This window comes from Furipterus horrens, unplaced genomic scaffold (genome assembly GCF_987537825.1).
Source record: "Furipterus horrens unplaced genomic scaffold, mFurHor1.1.pri manual_scaffold_6, whole genome shotgun sequence".
NCBI lineage: Eukaryota > Metazoa > Chordata > Mammalia > Chiroptera > Furipteridae > Furipterus > Furipterus horrens.
Window position 1 is genome coordinate 173019294 of NW_028327176.1, and position 21309 is coordinate 173040602.

The following is a 21309-nucleotide window of genomic DNA, read 5'->3' on the forward strand; positions in this document are numbered from 1 at the left end:
CAATGGGGCCCAAATACACCAGTAATCTGTAATGGGGCTAGGAGGGCAACTTTCTTCCCTAAAGATAACTGAGGGTATCTGAGCCATAATTAACTTCCCCTTAAAAAAATGGGGATAAGTTACAGTAATTTATTTTGTAAGGGGCTATACGCTAATCTAATAATTTGTGTAATTTTAATAATTTTTAAATACTCAATTATTTAGAAAATACTTTATCTTGGCATTCTTTCATAAAAATTATTTAAGCTTTGACCTTTATATATTATTATTCTATCCATGATAAGTCACCTTGAAAATTGCTGTATGACCACAATTTCAACTGACCTCTCTCTGGCTAATATCTGTTGAAGAAGATAAGTCTAGATCATTGATATCCTCTGCCATTAATTCTGCACTGGCCTATTTGTCTCTTCATTTCCTTTTAAAAGATTGAATAAAATGTAATGCTAGATATAATTTTAAAACACGTCAATAATTTACTTCTTTAACATATACACACTTTCCAGGGTGGGCTTGGGCTGAGATTCTGGTCTCAGAGAATACCTCGCTCTGTGTGATGGGACCACATGCAAAAGCCATCTGTGAGCCCTGGATGTATTGCTATAAAAATCTAGGCTTAGTGTTTGCACAATATATTATTTTCGTCTTTCTACTTTCAACCTTGCTCTGTCCTTATATTTTAAAAAAGAATATGGTGGCAGTTGTTCATTTTACATTTAGCAGTCTTTGACTTTCAGCTGGGATAATTTGGTCTGTTTACATTTATGTAAATACTGAAATACTTGAGTCTAAGTTTAACATTTTACTATTTATTTTTGATTTGTTCCATGTGTATTGTATTTCATTTTTCTCTCTGTCTTCTTTTGGAGTACTTAAATATTTATTTATTAATATTTTTTGGATTGTTAATCATGAATTCTGTAGAAGTTCTTTCATGGCTACCATAGAGATTACAGCACTCATCCTAGGATTATTTTTCCACTTAGGAGATCATGCAAAGAGCGTAAAAACTTTAACTTTATCCTCCTTGCTCCCTTGTTTCTATGCTTTTGTCAGATATTTTATTTTTTTAAAGATTTTGTTTATTTATTTTTAGAGAGAGAGGAAGGGAGGGAGAAGAAGAGAGAGAGAAACATCAATTGGCTGCCTCTCACATCGTCACAACCAGGGACCTCACCTGCAACCCAGGCAGGTGCCCTGACTGGGCATCGAAGCAGTGACCTTCCAGCTCCAATCCACTGAGCCACACCGGCCAGGGCTGTTGTCAGATATTTTAACATCATATATGATTATATATATATTCAAGTGTATACAAAATAGGCAAACATTTAAATATATGAAGTTCACAAGACTATTACTATTATTTTCTTTTTTATAATTATTATGTTTAAATTACAGTTTACATTCAATATTATTCTGTATCAGTTTCAGGTGTACAGCATAGTGGTTAGACAACCATGTACTTTACAGAGTGGTCCCCCCAATAATTCTAGTACTGACCTAGCACCATACGTAGTGACTATGATATTATTGACTGTAATATTCCTAATGCTGTAATTTACATTTCTATGACTATTCTGTAACTACCAATTTGTACTTCTTAATTCTTTCACCTTTTTCACCCAGCCCCGACCCCCCTTCATTACTGTCATTTTATACAGTCAATATTTATTTATAAGTAACAACTTTTTCTGTCATTCTTCTTACCTTCCTGCATCTCTGAGTTTCCATTTGGGATCATTTTCCTTCTGAATTCTCTTTAATATTTCTTTTCATGCAGTTTGCTGCTGACAAACTCTCTTAGTTTCTATCTAAAAATGTCTTTATTTCGCCTTCATATTTAAAGGTTATTGTCACTGGAAATTTGAACTCTCGGTTCGCAGTTAATTTTTTATAGTACTTAATTTTCCATTGCTTTGTCTTCCATAACTCTTTGTTGAGAAGTAGAAAGTTTTATTGTTGTTCCTTTAAAGGCAATATTTCTATTTTCTCTAGCCTATGTTAGGATGTTTGTCTCTCTCTTTTGTGTAATTTTATCACGATGTACCTAGAAGGTGTGTGTGTGTATGTGTGTGTTTATCCTGTTTTGTGTTTTGCAGTGATTTTTGAATCTGAGATTGAATGTCCGTTATACATTTTGAAAAGTTCTCAGATGCTCTCTCTTTATATGTTGCTTCTCTTTTCCTTGTGGGACTCCAATGCTCATCTTACACAGGCCCACCATATTTCATACGCTTCCCATTCTCTCACACATCTTTTCCATCCTTTTGGGCATCAGTGTTTCAGTCCGACTTTTCTTTATAGTCTGTCTTTCCATTTACTAATTACCTCTTTAGTTGGATTCTAATTTGCTCTTAAACTAGTGCATTGAGTTAAAAATTTCAGTTGTCATATTTTTCAATTCAAGAATGTTGATTTGATTATTTTTGCCCCAAATTTCTGCCTAACCATTTAATTTCTTAGACATTTGAATTATAGGTTGTTGTTTTTTAAAGTTCATGTCTGATAATTACAACATGGGGATCTCCTGAGGGCCTCTCTCTGTTTACTCAAAGACAAAAGAAGAAACAAATAATTGTCTTTTTGTGTGCCTGGTAATTTTAATTGAGTACCAGATACTGAGTGTACAAAGTTAATGTGATAATGTGAGTCTCTGGATGATATTATCTTCCTCCAGAAAGAATTTGCTTTTGATTCTGACATTTGTTTTGACTAGGGATAGATCCCTTAAATCTAATCAGAGAATGAGGTATTTCAAAGCTACCTTCAGTCCTGGTGATAGTTCATCCAATTCCTTATCATCCTTACTGAAAAGGATCTCAAATGAAAGCCTGGGGTGGTTACCAGGGTTCTTCCCCTTAGTGGGCCTTGGATTTAAGTTTGTTTCCTCTCTTCCCTGTGAGAATGCCTAAGTCTTTAAAGCTTGTGAGACTTCTACTTACAACTTTCTGTCTGCTTGTCAGCCTAAACTTTACTTTGGAACTGTCAAATTCCCTGGTGTGAAAGGGGTGCCCACCATCAGGCCCACCTCTGGATCTCCCTTCTCCCTCGGGTCTTGGCTGCGCAGGTCCTTGTTGCACTGGTATCTCTATAATGACTTCAAATGACTTCACATACTTGTATAGGATTCTGTCTAGTTACTTAATTTGATTAAACCACATGAAATTTGCTATTTGCATATATCAAAACTGGTTGCATGTTGGCAATACCATATGGTTCATTCAAAGTTGCTCTCAGTGGGAGGATTGCTCTGAAACAAACTACATCATTGCTAGATGCAGAAGTCTCAGAATCTAGGGTTAAAGTAACCAAATGCTATCGAGCACTAGATGAGTGTGCAAAGATGACTAATATATATATATATATATATATATATTTATATTAATATACCTGCTCATCAAAGACTAGTTTTCCTATGGAGTAAGGAATGTTTTTCACTTTTCAGAGTCAAGTTTAGATGGCAAGTCAACTGCACTAGAAATCTTAAAGTATTAAAGAAAACTCATCTGTGTGCCTGAAAGCATTACTAGGAAACTGACCTTTAAAAACCTCACAACTCATCTTTCTCATGTCTTTCTCGGAAGGATTGCTTATGGATGCCCAAATGCATCAAGTTTGGGTGGTTTCTGCCCTACGCTCCAACGGATCACGAATACGGCGCTTGGAAGTACCATTACATTGCCTGTGTGTCCACCTTAGACTGGCTGACACCAAGGGAAGCCGCGGCTGTTTATGGGACCCTGAATGAACCCAAAACAGAAGATGAGGAGCTACAGGAGAGACGTAGAGAGAAGTGCCTAAGGAAAATAATTTGGGAGAAAATTGCACTGCATAAAAGTGAGTAGCGTTTTAAAACTTCTCACCTTAACCAAGCAGTGTAGAAACTAATGGATTTACATACAAATTCTCACCGAGGAGGGTAGCGCTGTCTTTCTGGAATAGCGTGTGGGTGGCATTCTCTGAAGTACTTGTATGTTCAGGATAAACTCTTTTATTCTTCGTTGTCTATTTCAAGTCATTAATAAGCAAAAAAAGATTTCAGATTAACTACATAAGGTCAAATATCAGCGCCCGCATCGCTGTCCCAGTTTTTCTCAAATTTATAAGAACAAAGATAAGGAGGAGAGAGAAGTAAGAGCACAAGCCAAAACAAATAAATAGGTTTAGGACCGTTCTTATTGGGGGTGTTGAAAAAGGAGGAGAAATGGAAATGAGAATGAAAGCAGGAAGAATGGCTTTTTTTTTTTTTTTTTTTTTTAAGTAGAAAGGAAGGGGACAAGACACACTTTCAGCTAATCCTTCTGATTTGTGTGTAAAGGCAATCGACAAAACTGATTTGAGCTCCCTTTTCTTTCTGACTCACTCTCTGTGAGGTCCTAACGAAGGGAAATTACTTGACGCTAAGGAGGACAGAAATGGATGGGAAGCCTATAAATTAACTCGTTTCCACAAGAAAAGAGTTGCTTGTTTTCTGAGCTTTGTTTCTTGACCTGAAGCCACTGGCAACTTGCAGCCACAGTGCGGACAGAATGAGAAATACAAACAGTCTGTGAAAGCGGCCATAATGGCTGCCCTTTGGAATACTGCCCCAACGCAGCCTTGGTTTCGGTGCCTTTTATCTGTGGAGTCTTGGCTGGGAGAAGCCTGCAGTAAACAGCCAAGCCGGCTGCTGTTTGTTTTCCAGAGGCGTTATTCCGAGGCCGACCCCCCTGGGTGAGTGGAACAAGCTGCTCTAGATTGTTCAAATCCCAATGCCAACCACGTCTCTCCCAGACTGTGAGGGACCGAGCGGGATTACACGAGGCTTTGGAGAAACAGCTTGTTTTGGCGTCCTTAGAAGCTTTGCCCAAGCGGTAAGCAAACCTCCATCTCCTGAAGGCTTGGGACCATCCCCTGATACCAAGAATTTATTCTAGAATAATCTAGCTAACATGTAGGATCTCATAATTATATAGCTCTTATCCTTTGATATAGCAAGAACAGTGGTCTTTAACATGCTTTCTGAAGAGAGAAATACATAACATTCAAAATTTACATTTCAAATATTCTTAACCCTGCAAAGAGGCTGTATTGTAGGTGTAGTGTACTTTCTGTATTTTAGCAAAAATATCATTTTTTCAGAAATGCTTTATGGTGTAAGCATATCCAAATGGCAACGTGGGGGTGACTGTGGAGAGAATGGTTTACTCGGAAAACCGTGAGGCCTGGAGGATTAAGGAAATTTAAAATCTCTCAGCCACTCCTTTTCAAAATGTTGTTTTGAACCCCTAAGTATGTCACTACATTCATTTTGAGTGCCCCACAAAAGCTAAGTTCAAGAGAACTTTCTGGCGTCCCACAGATGGAGGTAGAGGACCAGAGGGCAGCTTTGGCCCCAAGCTGCCCAGGAGACACATTTGCCTCTGTCCCCAACTGCAGGGAGAGACTGAGGTACTGAGGCCACCTGCCTTGTGTATAATATATGACTGATGGACACAGAGAACATATGATCAAAGTTAAATTAAAAGAATGTGAGAACTTCACTTATCCCCGTTTTTTCCCCTATAGAGGTAATGTTTCTGGAAGACATTCCTACCCTTTATTATCAAAGAAAAATTGGCATGGAGTTCTTAAACATGATGACAGCCCTTCATTTGCTCTCCAGCCACACTTCATGTTAATATCATCTCGGATTCCTGCATATGAGGTACAGACTGTGTTAAAAGGCCAGGCCTTTCTAAGTTTTGTCATTGACACACTACGGATTGTATGGCAATCTTTTGGCCACCATGTGTATGAAAATGATTCATCTCCAAAAAGACAACTGGTCCTACATAAGTGGAAGTTTACAGACACAAAACAGTTTTAAAAATGAGAAGCAATAAAGGTAGCCATAAATCAAAATTAGGGACAGACTCATAGATAGAGAGCAGGCTGACAGCTTTGGGGGTGGGGCTGAGTGGGGGGTTGAAGGGAATGAGCTAAAAATAAAAACAGAAAAAATGCTCATGGCACTGACAATAGTGTGGTGGTTACAGGGGTGGGTGTGGAGAAGGATATGAGGGGGACAGTAAATGAGGTTGGGTGGAGACTTGGGGGGTGAACATACAGTACAGTGCACAGATGATGTGTTGTGGAGCTGTGCACCCGAAACCTGTATAATTTTGTTAGCCAGTGTCACCCCAATAAATTCAATAAAAAGGAAAAGAAAGAACTCAGAACGACAGCTTATATTTTCTTCTACTCAATTTTTGTACAGTTTTATTGTTATGGATGATTTAGAAATTCCTAAAATTTTAATTTGGTGACTAGGATGTACGAAGTGAATTAAAGCATAGCAGTCCTGTGATTACAAAACATTAATTTAATTCTTTAGTGTGCTCTCCTACAGTATAAATAGAACTCAATTAAGTTTTTCCAGTATAGAAAATACCTGTGAGGCATATACGATTTATTAATTGCTGTGTCATAGAATTCAAAGCACTATTTAATAAGTCTCCTCTAAAGAGAAAGTTTATTACATGGATCACTTCATGTAAAGTTATTAATTTAAGTTAAACCATTAAAAATCTCCAGTGATCCAACTGATGGAAATATTCAACAGAGATTTGTATTGTACATGTTTTATGAGTGTAGATACATATCATGTTAAAAACTGCTACAAAATATTAGCTCACTGAGAATATGTTACTTTTAAAAAGAGTACTAATATGTAATTGCTGAAAGTAAAACAACTTTATGAAAATAACAAGAGAATACTAGTTATTCTTAAGATTCTCTGACCGAATTATAAAATATATGGTTTCATTAATCCATTGTCTACTTTAAAATAAAAAATTTTAGAGAAACAAACAAACAAAAAAGGCAATAAAGGCCTAAACTACCTTATATTTAGTAGGTATCCAATAAATACTTATTGAATTGAATTTGTTGCATTTAATCCACAAAAGAACAAGGTGATTACAGGTTACTTTAAAATTTCTTGGAATGCCAAAGGAATTTAATAATATGTACCCACCATCTCTAAAAAGAATAATGTCTGAAATCTTATTTTGTGACCTCTATAAAGAGGGTATCATTAAAGTAAAATATACTCTTTCTATAGTGAAGTCATATATTTTCACTTTGATATGAATAAGAAAAATAAAGGAATTCCGTATATACATTAATACACACATAGGGATATATGTGAGTGATAACATTTAATAGGCTATATTCATTAGCCTACTTAAAGTTTTCTCCAAAAATTCCTATTTGCAACAAAATAGGTTTTCGAAAGTTATCTTAGAGAGAGGGGAAGTGAGGGAGAGAGAGGGAGAGAAACATCAATCAGTTGCCTGTGGTATGTTCCCTGAATTGAACAGACAACCTTTTGATGTGCAGGATGATGCTCAACCAACTGAGCCACACCAGCCAGAGCCAAAATGTTTGTTTTTAAGATATGAAATTACTTCTATTTCTGGGTATCTAGGAATGGAACTTGACCATTTACAAGTCTAACTTAGTGGATCCACATGAAAGCAAGACCCGAGTTTTGATCTCCACGTAGGTCATAGATCGTTTCCCTAATGATTAAAAATTCATCGTGCTGGGCACAGAGAGTAACATGTGACAGAATATGGGTGAATAAACTGGTATAAATAAGTCCATTCTCCTATTTGTCTTCTTTATAAAACACTATGCCATAATTGCTTATTTGATTATGAATGTGATGGAGAGGGTTAGGTAAAAAGTAGGGTGTAACCATGTGGTGGTCTCCATTCTGTTGAACTGTGACCTCCAGAAGATAGCATGAGGTTTTTTTAAAATTGTTGTTCTATTACAGTTGTCCTAATTTTCCCCCATTGCTCTCCCCTGCTCTGCCCACCGCCCACTTCCTCAGTCAATCCCCACCCTGTTGTCCATGTCCATGGGTCATTCATACATGTTCCTTGAGTAGTCCCTTCCCCTTCTTTCCCCCCTTCTCCCCCTCCCACCTCCCCTCTGGTCGCTGTCAGTCAGTTCTTTGTTTCTATGCCTGTGGTTCTATTTTGCTTGTTTCTTTTGTTCATTAGTTTCCTCTCAGGTGAGATCATTTGGTATTTGTCTTTTGCCACCTGGCTTATTTCACTTAGCATAATAGTCTCCAGTTCCATCCATGTTGTCGCAAAAGGTAGGAGCTCCTTCTTTCTTTCTGCTGCATAGTACTCCATTGTGTAAATGGACCACAGTTGTTCGAGCCACTCATCTACAGATAGGCACTTAGGCTGTTTCCAGCATTTGGCTATTGTGAATAGTGCTGCTATGAACTTAGGGGTGCACAGGTTCTTTTGAATTGGTGTTTCAGGATTCTTAGGGTGTAATCCTAGCAGTGGAATTGCTGGATCAAAAGGCAGTTCCATTTTTTGTTTTTTGAGGAAATCCATACTGTTTTCCATAGTGGCTGCACCAGTCTGCGTTCCCACCAACAGTGCACTAGGGTTCCCTTTTCTCCACATTCTTGCCAGGACTTGTTGTTTGATGATTTATTGATGATGGCCATTCTGACTGGTGTGAGATAGTATCTCATTGTGTTTTTAATTTGCATCTCTCTGATGGCTAATGATGTTGAGCATTCTTTCATATGCCTGTGGGCCCTCTGTATGTCCTCCTTGGAGAAGTGTCTGTTTAGATCTTTTACCCATTTTTAAATTGGATTGTTTTTCTTCCTGGTGTTGAGTTGGAAGAGTTCTTTATATATTTTGGAGATCAAATCCTTGTCCAGTGTATCATTGGCAAATAAGTTTTTCCATACAATTGGTTCCCTTTTCATTCTGATGATGTTTTCTTTAGCCATGCAGAAGCTTTTTAATTTGATGTAGCCCCATTTGTTTATTCTTTCCTTTACTTCCCTAGCCCTATAGGATGTATCAACAAAAATATTGCTGCATGGTATATCTGAGATTTTACTGCCTATGTTTTCCTCTAGGACTTTGATGGTCTCATGGCTTATGTCTAAGTCCTTTATCCATTTTGAGTTTATTCTGGTGTGTGGTGTAAGTTGATGGTCTAGTTTCAGTTTTTTTGCAGGTACCATTCCAGTTCTCCAAACACCATTTGTTGAAGAAGCTACTTTTACTCCATTTTGTGCTCCTGCCCACTTTGTCAAATATTAATTGACTATAGAGACATGGGTTTACTTCTGGATTCTCCTTTCTGTTCCATGGATCTATGTGTCTGTTCTTAGGCCAGTACCAGACTGTTTTGATTACAGTGGCCTTGTAATATAGTTTGATATCAGGTATTGCGATCCCTCCTACTTTGTTCTTCTTTCTCAAGATAGCCGGTCATATTTGGTTCCATATAAATTTTTGAAATATTTATACTAAATATGAAGTATACTAAATATGAAGCATGCTACACACGCATGCTTCATTCTCTGAGGTCACTTTGGAGACCTGAGATGGGGCTGCAACAAGTCTGTCTGGGATGGTGCCAGCAAATCCTCAGGGAAATTAATATGAAGTAGCTGCCTCTGACTTCCTTGATCATTTGCAACCAGCCCTGAACCTCTTACATAATTTTTGAGAGCGTCCGCATCGTTTAGAGCTGCGACTCAGAACATGGCGCGTTCCTAGAAGCCGCTTTCGGTATCAGTGGGCGGCGGCGCGTGGACTTGCAAGCGTGGGGCGCGGGACCAACCGACGCCACTTCGTGTTGGACAGTGGAAGCTGGAGAGCCGGGCTATTCGGACTGAGCCAATTGGTTTCCATGGATCTCAATAGTGCCAGCACTATTGTTCTTCAAGTCTTAACTCAGGCCACCAGTCAGGATACTGCTGTGTTAAAGCCAGCTGAGGAGCAGTTGAAACAGTGGGAAACACAGCCAGGTTTTTATTCAGTGTTGCTGGTAAGTTGCTTAAAAATAGTTATTATTTTTAATAAAATGAGACACTATTCTATTGTTTTAAAAACCTACTCGTGTTGGTGGTTTACTTAGTGAAACTGATCCAAATGTTTGGCTGCCATTGCACTGCCATTTACTAATTCGAGGCATGGCACTTGGAGGACATTTAAGAGATGTTTATTGTTGGGTGAGTATACCCAAGCAGGGTATTGGTAGTATCTGCTTAGAAGGTTACACTGCCAGTTTTCTATTTTAGCCTGTAAATGCTGCCCTCAAGACTGTAAAGGAGGAAAGAGGAAGGACATCTCTAAAATCAGAGAAGGAAAACTCTGACCCCAAAAAACCTCCGCTGCCTTGCGGCATACCTCTTCAGGGGAAAGGCTAAGGGAGTAAACCCCGACAGAAAATCCGGAGCCGGAGTCCCTAAGGCGGTTTGACATTGTAGTCAACACCGGCAACTCCTGCGGCGCACCTGAAGCCAAGCTGTATTGACTTTGTCTTTCCCTTGGACCCTTCAGCTGCGAAGAGAGGGGGGGTCTGCTGCATGGGCAACAGCAGACCCTCCATATCACCCTGCCCAGGCTCTGTAGCTTCAGTTTCACTTGAGAGGACACTCCAGCGTCATCGCAAGATGTCGACTCAACACGGGAGGAGACAGATACCGGTTATAAGCTCATCCGATTGGCGAAGGAAACGAGCGCCAGGGGTCTCCTCTGACGGTGGGAGAGGTCATCGCACCTCACTGGACAGCTACCGTCTCGCCATGGCTCGCCTGCCCCCCTGGGTGCGTGGGGATCAGAGAGGCGCCTCTTGAAAAGTGGGCCACAAAACACCCGCACCAGTTAATTCCAAGCAAACAACAAGAAAGAAGCCTCCGGCTCTTCGCCTCGCTAGCTGGAACATCAGGACCATGTGCCCCGGACTTACTGCAGACCTTCCGTGGATCAAGGGTGCCAGGAAAACCGCCGTCATCGATAGGGAACTGGCACGACTAAACATCGACATTGTGGCTCTACAGGAGACCCGGTTGGCCGACAACGGAACTATCAGAGAAACCAACTACACCTTCTACTGGCAAGGGAAGTCTCCGGACCAACCAAGACAGCACGGTGTTGGGTTCGCTGTGAAGAACACGCTTGTTAACTCCATAGAGCCACCCACAGGAGGCACAGAGAGATTACTTACCCTCCGATTGTCAACAACTTTCGGCCCAGTCAGCATTCTTAGCGCGTATGCCCCAACCCTCTGCGCCACCACCGAAGAGAAAGAACAGTTCTACCATGCACTGGACGAAGCGTTATCCAAGATTCCCAGAAGTAACGCTCTCTATCTCCTTGGAGACTTCAACACAAGAGTAGGAGCCGACCACATGGCCTGGCCCACCTGCCTTGGAAACTTTGGGAGAGGAAAGATCAATGAGAATGGTCAGCGACTGCTTGAGCTTTTGTGTCACCACGGCCTGTGCGTGACAAACACATTCTTCAAGTGCAAAGAGATCCACCAGGTGTCATGGAGGCACCCCCGCTCCCGTCATTGGCACCAGCTTGACCTCGTCATCACCAGAAGAACGGATATTGGCAGCACCCTCCTCACCCGCAGCTACCACAGTGCAGACTGCGACACGGACCATGCCCTCGTGGTAAGCAAGGTGCGCATAATGCCGAAGAGGTTGCACCACTCCAAGATGAAGGGTCGCCCACGCATCAACACCAGTTGTGCCAGCAACCCAGTTAAGACCCAGCAATTCATCAACAAGATGGAAGATGCACTCGGCGAGGGAATGGCGGCAGATGACATTATCGAATCCAATTGGCCACGTCTCCGCGACGCCATATACAACTCCGCCATTATTGCTTACGGGAAGAAAGAGCGGAAGAACGCTGACTGGTACGAGGCTCACTGGGAAGAAATGGAACCCGTGATCGAGGCTAAGAGGAAGGCCCTACTGGCTTACAAGGTCACGCCCACTCCCAGTACACTTCAAGCTCTACGGGCTGCCAGGAACAAAGTCCAGAAGACCGCCCGCCACTGTGCCAACACCTATTGGCTAAACCTGTGCAGAAGCATTCAGGAAGCCGCCGATATAGGCAACGCACAAGGAATGTATGAGGGTATCAAGAAGGCAACAGGCCCAATCCCCTCCAAGATCGCCCCCCTTAAGTCCAAGACAGGTGAGGTCATCACTGACCAGGAACAGCAAATGCGGCGGTGGACCGAGCACTACCTCGAGCTGTACACAACGAAGAACACCGTAACAGACACTGCTCTTAACGCCATCCCAGACCTACCAGTCATGGAGGAGCTAGACACCCCACCTACTGCGGCAGAGCTCGGCAAAGCCATCGACCGCCTCGCTTGCGGGAAAGCACCAGGAAGCGACGGAATCCCTCCAGAAATCCTAAAGAGTGGGAAACCAGTCCTGCTACAGCCGCTCCACCATCTACTCTGTCTCTGCTGGAAGGAGGGTTACATCCCCCAGGATATGAGAGACGCCAACATTATCACCATGTACAAGAACAAAGGAGACCGCAGCGACTGCAACAACTACCGGGGCATCTCTCTCCTCAGCGTCGTCGGCAAAGTATTCGCCCGGGTCGCTCTTGCCCGCCTGCAGACCCTTGCTTCCCGCGTCTACCCAGAGTCCCAGTGTGGCTTCAGAGCTGGCCGATCAACAGTGGACATGATCTTCTCCCTACGCCAGCTGCAGGAGAAGTGTCACGAGCAGCATAAACCACTCTACCTCGCCTTTATCGACCTCACGAAGGCGTTTGATCTGGTCAGTCGAAGCGGACTCTTCAGCTTGCTACGAAAGATTGGCTGTCCACCACATCTGCTTGCTGTGGTCATGTCCTTTCACGACAACATGCACAGCACGGTGTCCTACAACGGCGCAACCTCTGAGGCCTTCCCAGTCAGCAGCGGAGTAAAGCAGGGCTGCGTCCTCGCGCCTACGCTGTTCGGAATCTTCTTCTCCATGCTCCTCCAATACGCCTTTAAGGACTGCAGCGAGGGTGTCTTCATTCACACCAGATCCGATGGCAAGCTCTACAACCTGGCCCGTCTACGAGCCAAGACCAAAGTCAAAGAGGTGCTCATCCGTGAAATGCTCTTCGCCGACGACGCAGCTTTGACATCACACTCCGAAGAGGGACTCCAGCAGCTAGTCACTTGCCTTTCCCACGCATGCAAGGAGTTCAGACTAGCCATCAGCCTGACGAAGACGAATGTTATGGCTCAAGGCACGGGGACTCCCCCATGCATCACCATCGACGGGTACCCCCTGGAGGTTGTCAACGACTTCACTTACCTCGGGTCCACCATCTCGAGCTCTCTGTCAGTCGACTTGGAGGTCAACCGGAGAATCGCCAGGGCAGCCACAGTTATGGCCAGACTGAACCGGCGAGCGTGGAACAATTCCAGCCTCACTGAGAAAACCAGACTGCGCATCTACCAAGCCTGCGTACTCAGCACTCTCCTCTATGGCAGCGAGACGTGGACCACCTGCGCAAGGCACGAAAGGAAACTCAACAGCTTCCACATGAGGTGCCTGCGACGCGTCCTGCATGTCACCTGGCAGGATAAGGTTCCCAACACCGAGGTGGTGAAGCGAGCCAATATGAGCAGTTTGCATGCAGTTCTTAGCGAGAGACGCCTCAGGTGGCTCGGCCATGTCAAAAGAATGGATGCAGGCCGTATCCCCAAAGACCTCCTCTACGGCGAGCTAGCAGAAGGCAAGAGGATGACAGGGCGCCCAAAACTGTGGTTCAAAGACATCTGCAAAAAGGACATGACACAATGCTCCATCAATCTCAACACATGGGAAGTTCAAGCAGACGACCGCCTAGCCTGGAGGCTCGCGGTCAGGCAAGGTACGTCATGCGCGGAGGCTGCGCGCAACGAGGAGGCGGTCCAGAAAAGATCGAGGCGGAAGCAGTGTCAGCAGCAGCAACAACAGCCATCTGCCTTCACCTGTACCAAGTGCGGCAGGGATTGTCACTCCCGAATCGGACTGCACAGCCATTCTCGGCGGTGCAGATAGACTCTCAAGAAGCTACGCCATCGTCTCTCGAGACGGACGGCTGCCGACGACGACATTGGTATTTTAATAGAGATTGTGTTGAATCTATAGATTGCTTTGGGTAGTATGGACATTTTAATGCTGTTAATTCTTCCCATCCATGAACACTGTATATGCTTCCTTTTATTTGTATCTTCCTTAATTTCTTTCTTCGACATTCTGTAGTTCTCCTCCCCAAGGGGGTCTTTTACCTCCTTGGTTCAGTTTATTCCTAGGTACTTTGTTTTTCTTGTTGCTATAGTAAATGAGATTTTCCCCCCTAGTTTCTGTTTCTGATATTTCATTGTTGGTGTACAAAAAAGCCTTCAATTTCTGAATATGTACTTTGTATCCTGCTATTTGCCAAATTCACTTATTAAGTCGAGTAGTTTTTTGGTGGAGCCTATAGGGTTTTCTATGTACACGATCATGTCATCTGCAAATAATAACAGTTTTACTTCCTCCTTTCCGATTTGGATGCCTTTTATTTCTTTTTTCTTTTCTTATTACTATTGTTAGGATTTCCAATGCTATGTTAAATAAAAGTGGTAAAAGTGGACACCCTTATTTTGTTCCTGATCTTAGGGGAAAAGCTTCTAGTTTTTGCCTGTTGAGTATGATGTTGGCTGTAAGTTTCTCATCTATGGCCTTTGTTATGTTGAGGTATGCTCTCTCTTTTCCCCAAAGCAAAGGCCTGCAACCAAGACTACTCTATCCAGCAAGGATCTCATTTAAAATGGAAGACAAATAAGGAGTTTCCTAGACAAAAACAAAAAGGCTAAAAAAAATACATCTTCACCAAACCAACATTGCAAGAGTTGCTAAAGGGTGTGAGGTTTTGTGAAAAATTAATGACTGTGATAACTTCTAACCTGTCTGCTGCTAATCAATTAACTTTATCATAATGAAGTTTATTTGGTTGTTGAATTCAATGAATAGTGTTTAATTTTTACTTATGTGAGAAATTTTTATCAATATTTATAAAGTATTCATAACTAAGAAAACTAATTCTATTTAAGAAGTCTATTGCAAACTTGAATGATCTCAATTTTATGATTTTTTAAAAGCTGTATATATGTCTGTGTATGCGTGGAAGGAAATAACATAACTTGTTAATAGAATTTATCTCTGAGGGATGTACCCACAAATGTATACCATTTTCTTTTCTTATAATTAGAAAAGAAATAATTTTTAAAAGGGCCAGTGAAGGAGAAAGATTATGTTTCTCTTTACATAATTTCTAGAAAAAAAATTTCCAAATCACAGATTATATACTCATTAAATTTCTTTTATTACTAAATAGTCTAACATAATGGCTTTGGTTCCTACAGCTTTGGTTTTATTTTCTAGATGGTGGTGGACAGTGTTAGGGCAGGTATCATCTCTGTGGTATATGAACACAGTGGCATAACCTTGGAGAGCCTGCTTTATCTCGTAGACAAAGCTCTGGATGGACAGAGGGTACAGAGTATGGGAATATTTAGTGATGGAAACAGCAGAGAAATCAATTTACTCCAAGGTAAGATGGGACTGGAAAGAACAAGCAACTTTGCACTGATGTAGTATTTGTCCACATGTGTGACCTTCAGGCTGCTGTTTAAGTTTCCATTCGTTAAGAAGGTTGACAACACAGATCAAAGTAATCAAGCAGGACAAGTTCTGTGCAGGACAAGTTCTGTTTCAGTGAGGCCCACCCATATTAGTGAATCTGCTTTACTCAGCCCACCTATTCAAATGTTAATGTCACCCCAAAACACCCTCACAGACACTCCTGGAATTAAATTTGACACCCCAGTAGTGACACGTGAAATTAACCATCACATCATTAAACAATAATTCCCTTTTTCCCCATCTCTCAAGCCCCTAGGAATTGCTATCCTGCTTTCTGCTCCTATGAGTGTGACTAATTTAGATTAATCTCATATACTGGAATCATACAGTTTTTTGACTTTTTGTGACTGGCCTATTTCATTTTACATAATATCTTCAAGGGTGTCCATATTGTAGCATGCAACAAGAATTTTTTCCTTTTGTAAGGCTGAATAGTATTCTATTGTATGCATATACCACATTTTGTTCATTCATTGATGGACATTTGGGTTGCTTCCACCTCTTGGCTATTGTGAATAGTGCTGGTATGAGTATAAGTATGCAAATATATCTTTGAGATCCTGCTTTTAAGTCCTTTGGATATATATACAGAAGTAGAATTGCTGGATTATATAGTTCTATTTTTAATGTTTTGAGAAAATACCATACTGTACTTTCCATGCTGGCTACACTATTTTACAATCCAATCCCACCAACAGTGTACAGGGGTTCCAACTTTTTACCATCTCACCAACACGTTATTTTCTGGGTTATTTTTTAAACAGTAGACATCCTAATGGGTCTGAGGTAATATCTTTTATGGCTTTGATTTACATTCTCTGATGATTAGTGATGTTAAGCACCTTTTTATATGCTTGTCGGCCATTTCTATATCTTCTTTAGAGAAATGTCTATTCAAGTTGTTTGCCCATTTTTCAATTGGGTTATTTGATTTTTTTGTTATTGAGTTGTAGGCATTCTTCATATAGTCTGAATATTAACCCCTTATCAGATATAGGATTTGCAAATATATTCTCCTATTCTGAAGGTTGACTTTTACCCTGGTCATTCTGTCCTTTGATGCACAAAAATTTTAAGTTTGATGAAAGTTAAGCCCTTTTAATAGTAGCAAACCAAGATCTTTGCACTGGTGTGCACTAACAACATTCATTATACTTCCAAATGGTTGTACCACTAAGGATTGGCTGATATCATTAACTTGTTATGGGCCATCTTTTAAAAATGTCAATAGTTACCCTTCTGGGGGGGAACGAGATAGTGAATATTTTAGAAATAAACTTTTAATTTCTATTCCTCCTCATACTATAACTTGCATCCTTCCTAGCTTATACCTAAAATAGAATTGTTTTAAGTTTTATCAAATTGAAGTCTTCCACTGTTGTATGCTGAAGGAAGAGAGGGAACAGGCGGTCAAGGGTCCCGCTGGTGGGGAACTCACAAGACGGCAGAACGAGTACCTGAACCACCCATCAAATTGCCATTTCTGTGGCTGGAATGTGACGTACCTGGGATAGCTTCAGTAGATTTTATTATTAGCTTTTGGCTCAGCTGTACGTTAGTTTTTGCTTTTCTTGTTTAGTTTACCTGTGCCTAAAGCAAATTGTATTCCACATTCAATTTTTATATCCCCATAAAGTAAAGCACAGCTGCTATTTGGGGTTTAAATTTATGATTTAATTACATGGTGGCTCTTCTCTAAATAGTGAAGTGCCAAGTGCAAGTTTATGCTGTGGTGGTAGGTTCACCTCCTATGGGGCAAAAGAGCCTGATCTCAGCTTTAAAAAAATGTTTTTTTAATATTTATTTTTAGAGAGAGGGGAAGAGAGGGTGAAAGAGAAGGAGAAAATCATCAATGTGTGAGAGAAACATTGATTGGTTGCCTCTCATAGGCACCCCAAATGGGACTGAACCCACAACCCAGGCATGTGCCCTTGACCAGGAATCGAACCAGTGACCTTACACTTCGCAAGTTAATGCCCAGCCTTCTGAACTACACCAGTCAGGGCTGATTTCCAGATGAGAAAGGTTTCCAAACTCTGCCTTTTCTTTGTTTTATTTTATTAGAGCAATAGTGACAATAACAAAAATACTTCAGAAAACTGAAGTTTCCTTCTATATAATTGTGGTGTTTTCTGAGAAGCTTTTGCCTTCAAAACAAGAAAATGAAATCTCTCAGTCCAGTCACCTGAAGAGGACCTCCCATTATGTGTCTAGACCTCTCAATGTGAAGGCACGAACCACCAGGACTGTGTGCCCAGCTTTGTTTGCAGTACATCTGTGGGGTTTAGTAAAGCCAGTTCAGAAATGGGTCCAGACACAGGCAGGTTAGCTGAGTCATGGCCCTCATTCCCAGGGAGGGAGTAAGCATTACAGTGATGTTTACCACCTCCTGGGGCATCACTTCTGCTCTGAATGGCTTACGGTTTGATTGACAATTGTGGGAAACACTTCTCCGTTGGAACTTGGTTACAAAATCCCAGGACTTGACCAGCCATCCACCCTGAACCCTGCTGTGAGCCTGGTAACTTACATCGCTACACAGCAGAGGCAGAAACACAATGTCCTAAACTAAGTGCAAAGAGTCGAATAAATCCGGAATGTAAAGGAGACTGGGGCCATGTTGAAGTCCAGCGGTACCTTCTGCAGCCTGAATGTGCTACAGCTTTGAAGCAGAGATGCCCTACAGAACTTGTTCTTAGGAGCAGATGTTGGCTTTTTGAATTGTGCTTCCATTTTCACAAGCTGCTAAGAGTTTCAGGTCATGAGAATGTTACAAATTAATATGACTTTCCGATTTTCTCTCAGGCTATAAAATCAGTATTAAAAATTTATTGAAGCCTGAGGTAAGAGACTTCTGGGAGAAATTAGGCAGCTATGTGGCCCCTGAAGAAGAAGGAGGTCATGTGGACCTCTTTGTACCACTTGGAGCATCAGGTGAGTTTTGCAAGGTAGTGGTCATGCCTACGTTATAAGGATATTTTGTGAGTTTGTCCAAGTGATTCTGTTACATTTACTCTATTTCTTTTCTGCTTTATACCCTCATATACTCAGGCATTTAGAGGAAACGGGCTTTGGGGTTAGTGGTTAGAGTAAACCGTTCCTGCAAAAATAACGTCACTAGTGACAAGAGCCAGCCAGGAACATTATTTCCATTCCTTCTGGAAAATGCAGTCAAGTCAGCTTGCAAAATCCAAGGGAAAGGACCTCATCAGCATGGGAACCATAATTGGTCAATGAGACAACTTTCTACACTGTGTTCTGAACCTGGAATGTGTGACCATGAACTTGGGGATCAAGGACTTGGACCTGAATCCTACTCATTCCATTTTAGCTATGTGGCCTTAAGTTCGTGAACCTCTGTTTCCTCCTGTGTCCATTAGGATAAAAGTACCTTACGTTATAGGACTTGTGAATATCAAAATTACATAAAAACTTAATTTATACAAATAAGTAATAATAGAAATACTTACTATTAGAACACTAAAAAGAGTGAAGTGCTTCGTGAAGATGACAGTAGCTGATGATCACTGGGGTTGCTGATATCATTTTAAGTGCCTGCCTGTCTAGTATCAGCCACTATAATTTGAAGTTGATTTCAGTACTTAAAGGGAAATTCCAGAAACATTAAATCAAATTCACTTTTTAGTTATCTGTTAAATAAAAGCTCTGCATTCATGGACTCTGGGTTTGTTTGTGTGTTTTTTACCCAGCAGAACAGGGGAGAGGGAGTATGAAGTTAAATTTTTTCAAACTGTTTCTTATTACCCATTCTTTAGAGAACTGGGAATTTTTAAGGTCTTAATTTTCAAATTTCATTAGCAAGCTTCAACCAGGGGAAAGGATAAAAACAAAAGGAGGGAAGGGGTTTAAAGGAAAGTGAAATACAAATTATCGTAAAGACATTTGTACACAATTATAACAATTACATAATCTCAACTATGTAGAAAATATGCATAGAAAAATCTATAAGGAAAATAGCAAAATAACAGAATCTATCTCTAGATGGTTTTTTAAAATTTTCTAATATTCAACAGTGTTTAATAGTACATTACAGAGAACATGGATATTGTGGTCCCATGTTTATAACCTGTGTATGGTTGTCTATATAGAGAGAAGGACATATACCAAGGTGTTTAATTATAGTTGGATAAGATGATAAGTGAGATTTCCTTCATTTTTAAAAATTTTCTTTTATTTACCTCTATTTTCTGTAATAAACTAATATTACTTTCTTTTATAATGAGAGCAAAACAAATTTTCTAATTGGAGAAGAGGAAAAAGAAAGGATATGGGAAAGTAAAATATTCAGAGGCAGACAATCAAGGCAAAAGGGAAAAAAGATCAATAGATTTGGTGACATAAAAACTGTCTGAAGTGAAACAATAGCACTCAAACAATAGATTTCCCACCACCATTCTGGGCCCTGAAACCATTCCCAGACTTCTTGTTAAATATACTTAATTTCCACCTGGATGAACCACTAAGACCCTGGTTCAGTCAGAAGACCCTGGCTTCTCAGTCCAAAAATCTCTCTTCCACCACCTCAAGCATCACTCAGGAGTGTAACACCTCTGCTATCTTGGATTTCAAGCATCTGTCTCTTTAAGTGCCACTTCCAAATCATGAACTCAACCTTCCCACTCCAGCACTTCTTCACCGGGAGAGCTCCAATCCACACCCTACTTGTTTACGCTCTATCAGCATGCCTTCCTCCTTGCTCCCTTCCTTGTTAAACTTGGACTTCATGGGTCATCATTATCATCACTCTCTTGCAAAGGCTGAACTTCTTTGGCTTTTTCCCAGCTAAATCCCCACCCATTTGACTAGATCCCTGTGCTGGCCTACACACAGCCACCTGCAAACTCTATGCCTGCCTGCCTGCCTGCCTGGCTGCACTAAGCCAGCTGAAGGCTGCTGGAAGAAGCAATGCAACTGTTCTTACTGATCGGACTTTACTTGAATGGCATAAATATCAGATGCAATTGCAGCACTAATAAGCAATCCTACCACACTTCCTTGGCAAATTAATTTCCCCACCCTTTGAAATAACTATTTTATCCCTTATCCCCTTTAGTCAATCTTTTCAACGATGCTCTCTTTCAGCCGTGGACCTCACCTTTTGCTTCCCTGAGAAAACGCCCTAAGTGTCCTCCTGACACCATGTCCTCCACCTACCCCGCCTCTTACCTTCATTCCCTGTCTTCCCTTCTGTCACTAGGGATGAAGCTCCCCTGCTCAAGTCAAAGACCAACGACTCCATTTGGACTCTGTATCCCACGGCCTTTCACCTTCTCACTGCGCCTCTCACATCCCCTCGTGTTGCCTCAATTCTCCGTCTTTACTGGGTCATTGATACAAACCAGGAACACCTGCAGTAGCTCCTGTTCTACAAAGAGAGAGAGAGAGATCATAACCCCACCACCACCACATTCTGAGCGGACTATACCAGTGGTTCTCAAACTCCAGTGTGTGTTTGAATCACCTGGACGTCTTGCTAAACTACATACACATTGCTGGCCCCACCCTAGGGTATTTGATTCAGTAGGTCTGGGATGGGGCCTGAGAATTCATTTCCAACACGTTCCCAGGTGTTGCTGCTGCTGCTGACCCAAGCGCCCCACTTCGAGAACCATGGTCTGTGCCGACAGCCTCTACCTTCCTCACCTGCCATTCACGCCTCAAGCTGCTCCGACTGGTCTCTTTAACTCACCTGAAATTGCTTTCAGAAGAAAATAAGTGACTTGCACATGCCCGAATCCAGTGGTCCCTTCTCTATCCTCACTCTGCTTTGACTTCTC

The 21309-nt window shown here is 41.4% G+C and overlaps 1 protein-coding gene across 1 annotated transcript in view; it reads left to right on the forward strand.

The window, feature by feature from the left end:
* The window catches only part of ECT2L (epithelial cell transforming 2 like), a 70332-nt gene that overhangs the window by 21045 nt on the left and 27978 nt on the right, over positions 1-21309 (forward strand). The window contains exons 4-8 of the mRNA XM_090280674.1: positions 3585-3837; positions 4685-4853; positions 5548-5686; positions 15251-15419; positions 18317-18445. Of these exons, the coding sequence (XP_090136800.1) occupies positions 3585-3837; positions 4685-4853; positions 5548-5686; positions 15251-15419; positions 18317-18445 (859 nt within the window). The remainder of the gene's footprint in view (positions 1-3584; positions 3838-4684; positions 4854-5547; positions 5687-15250; positions 15420-18316; positions 18446-21309) is intronic.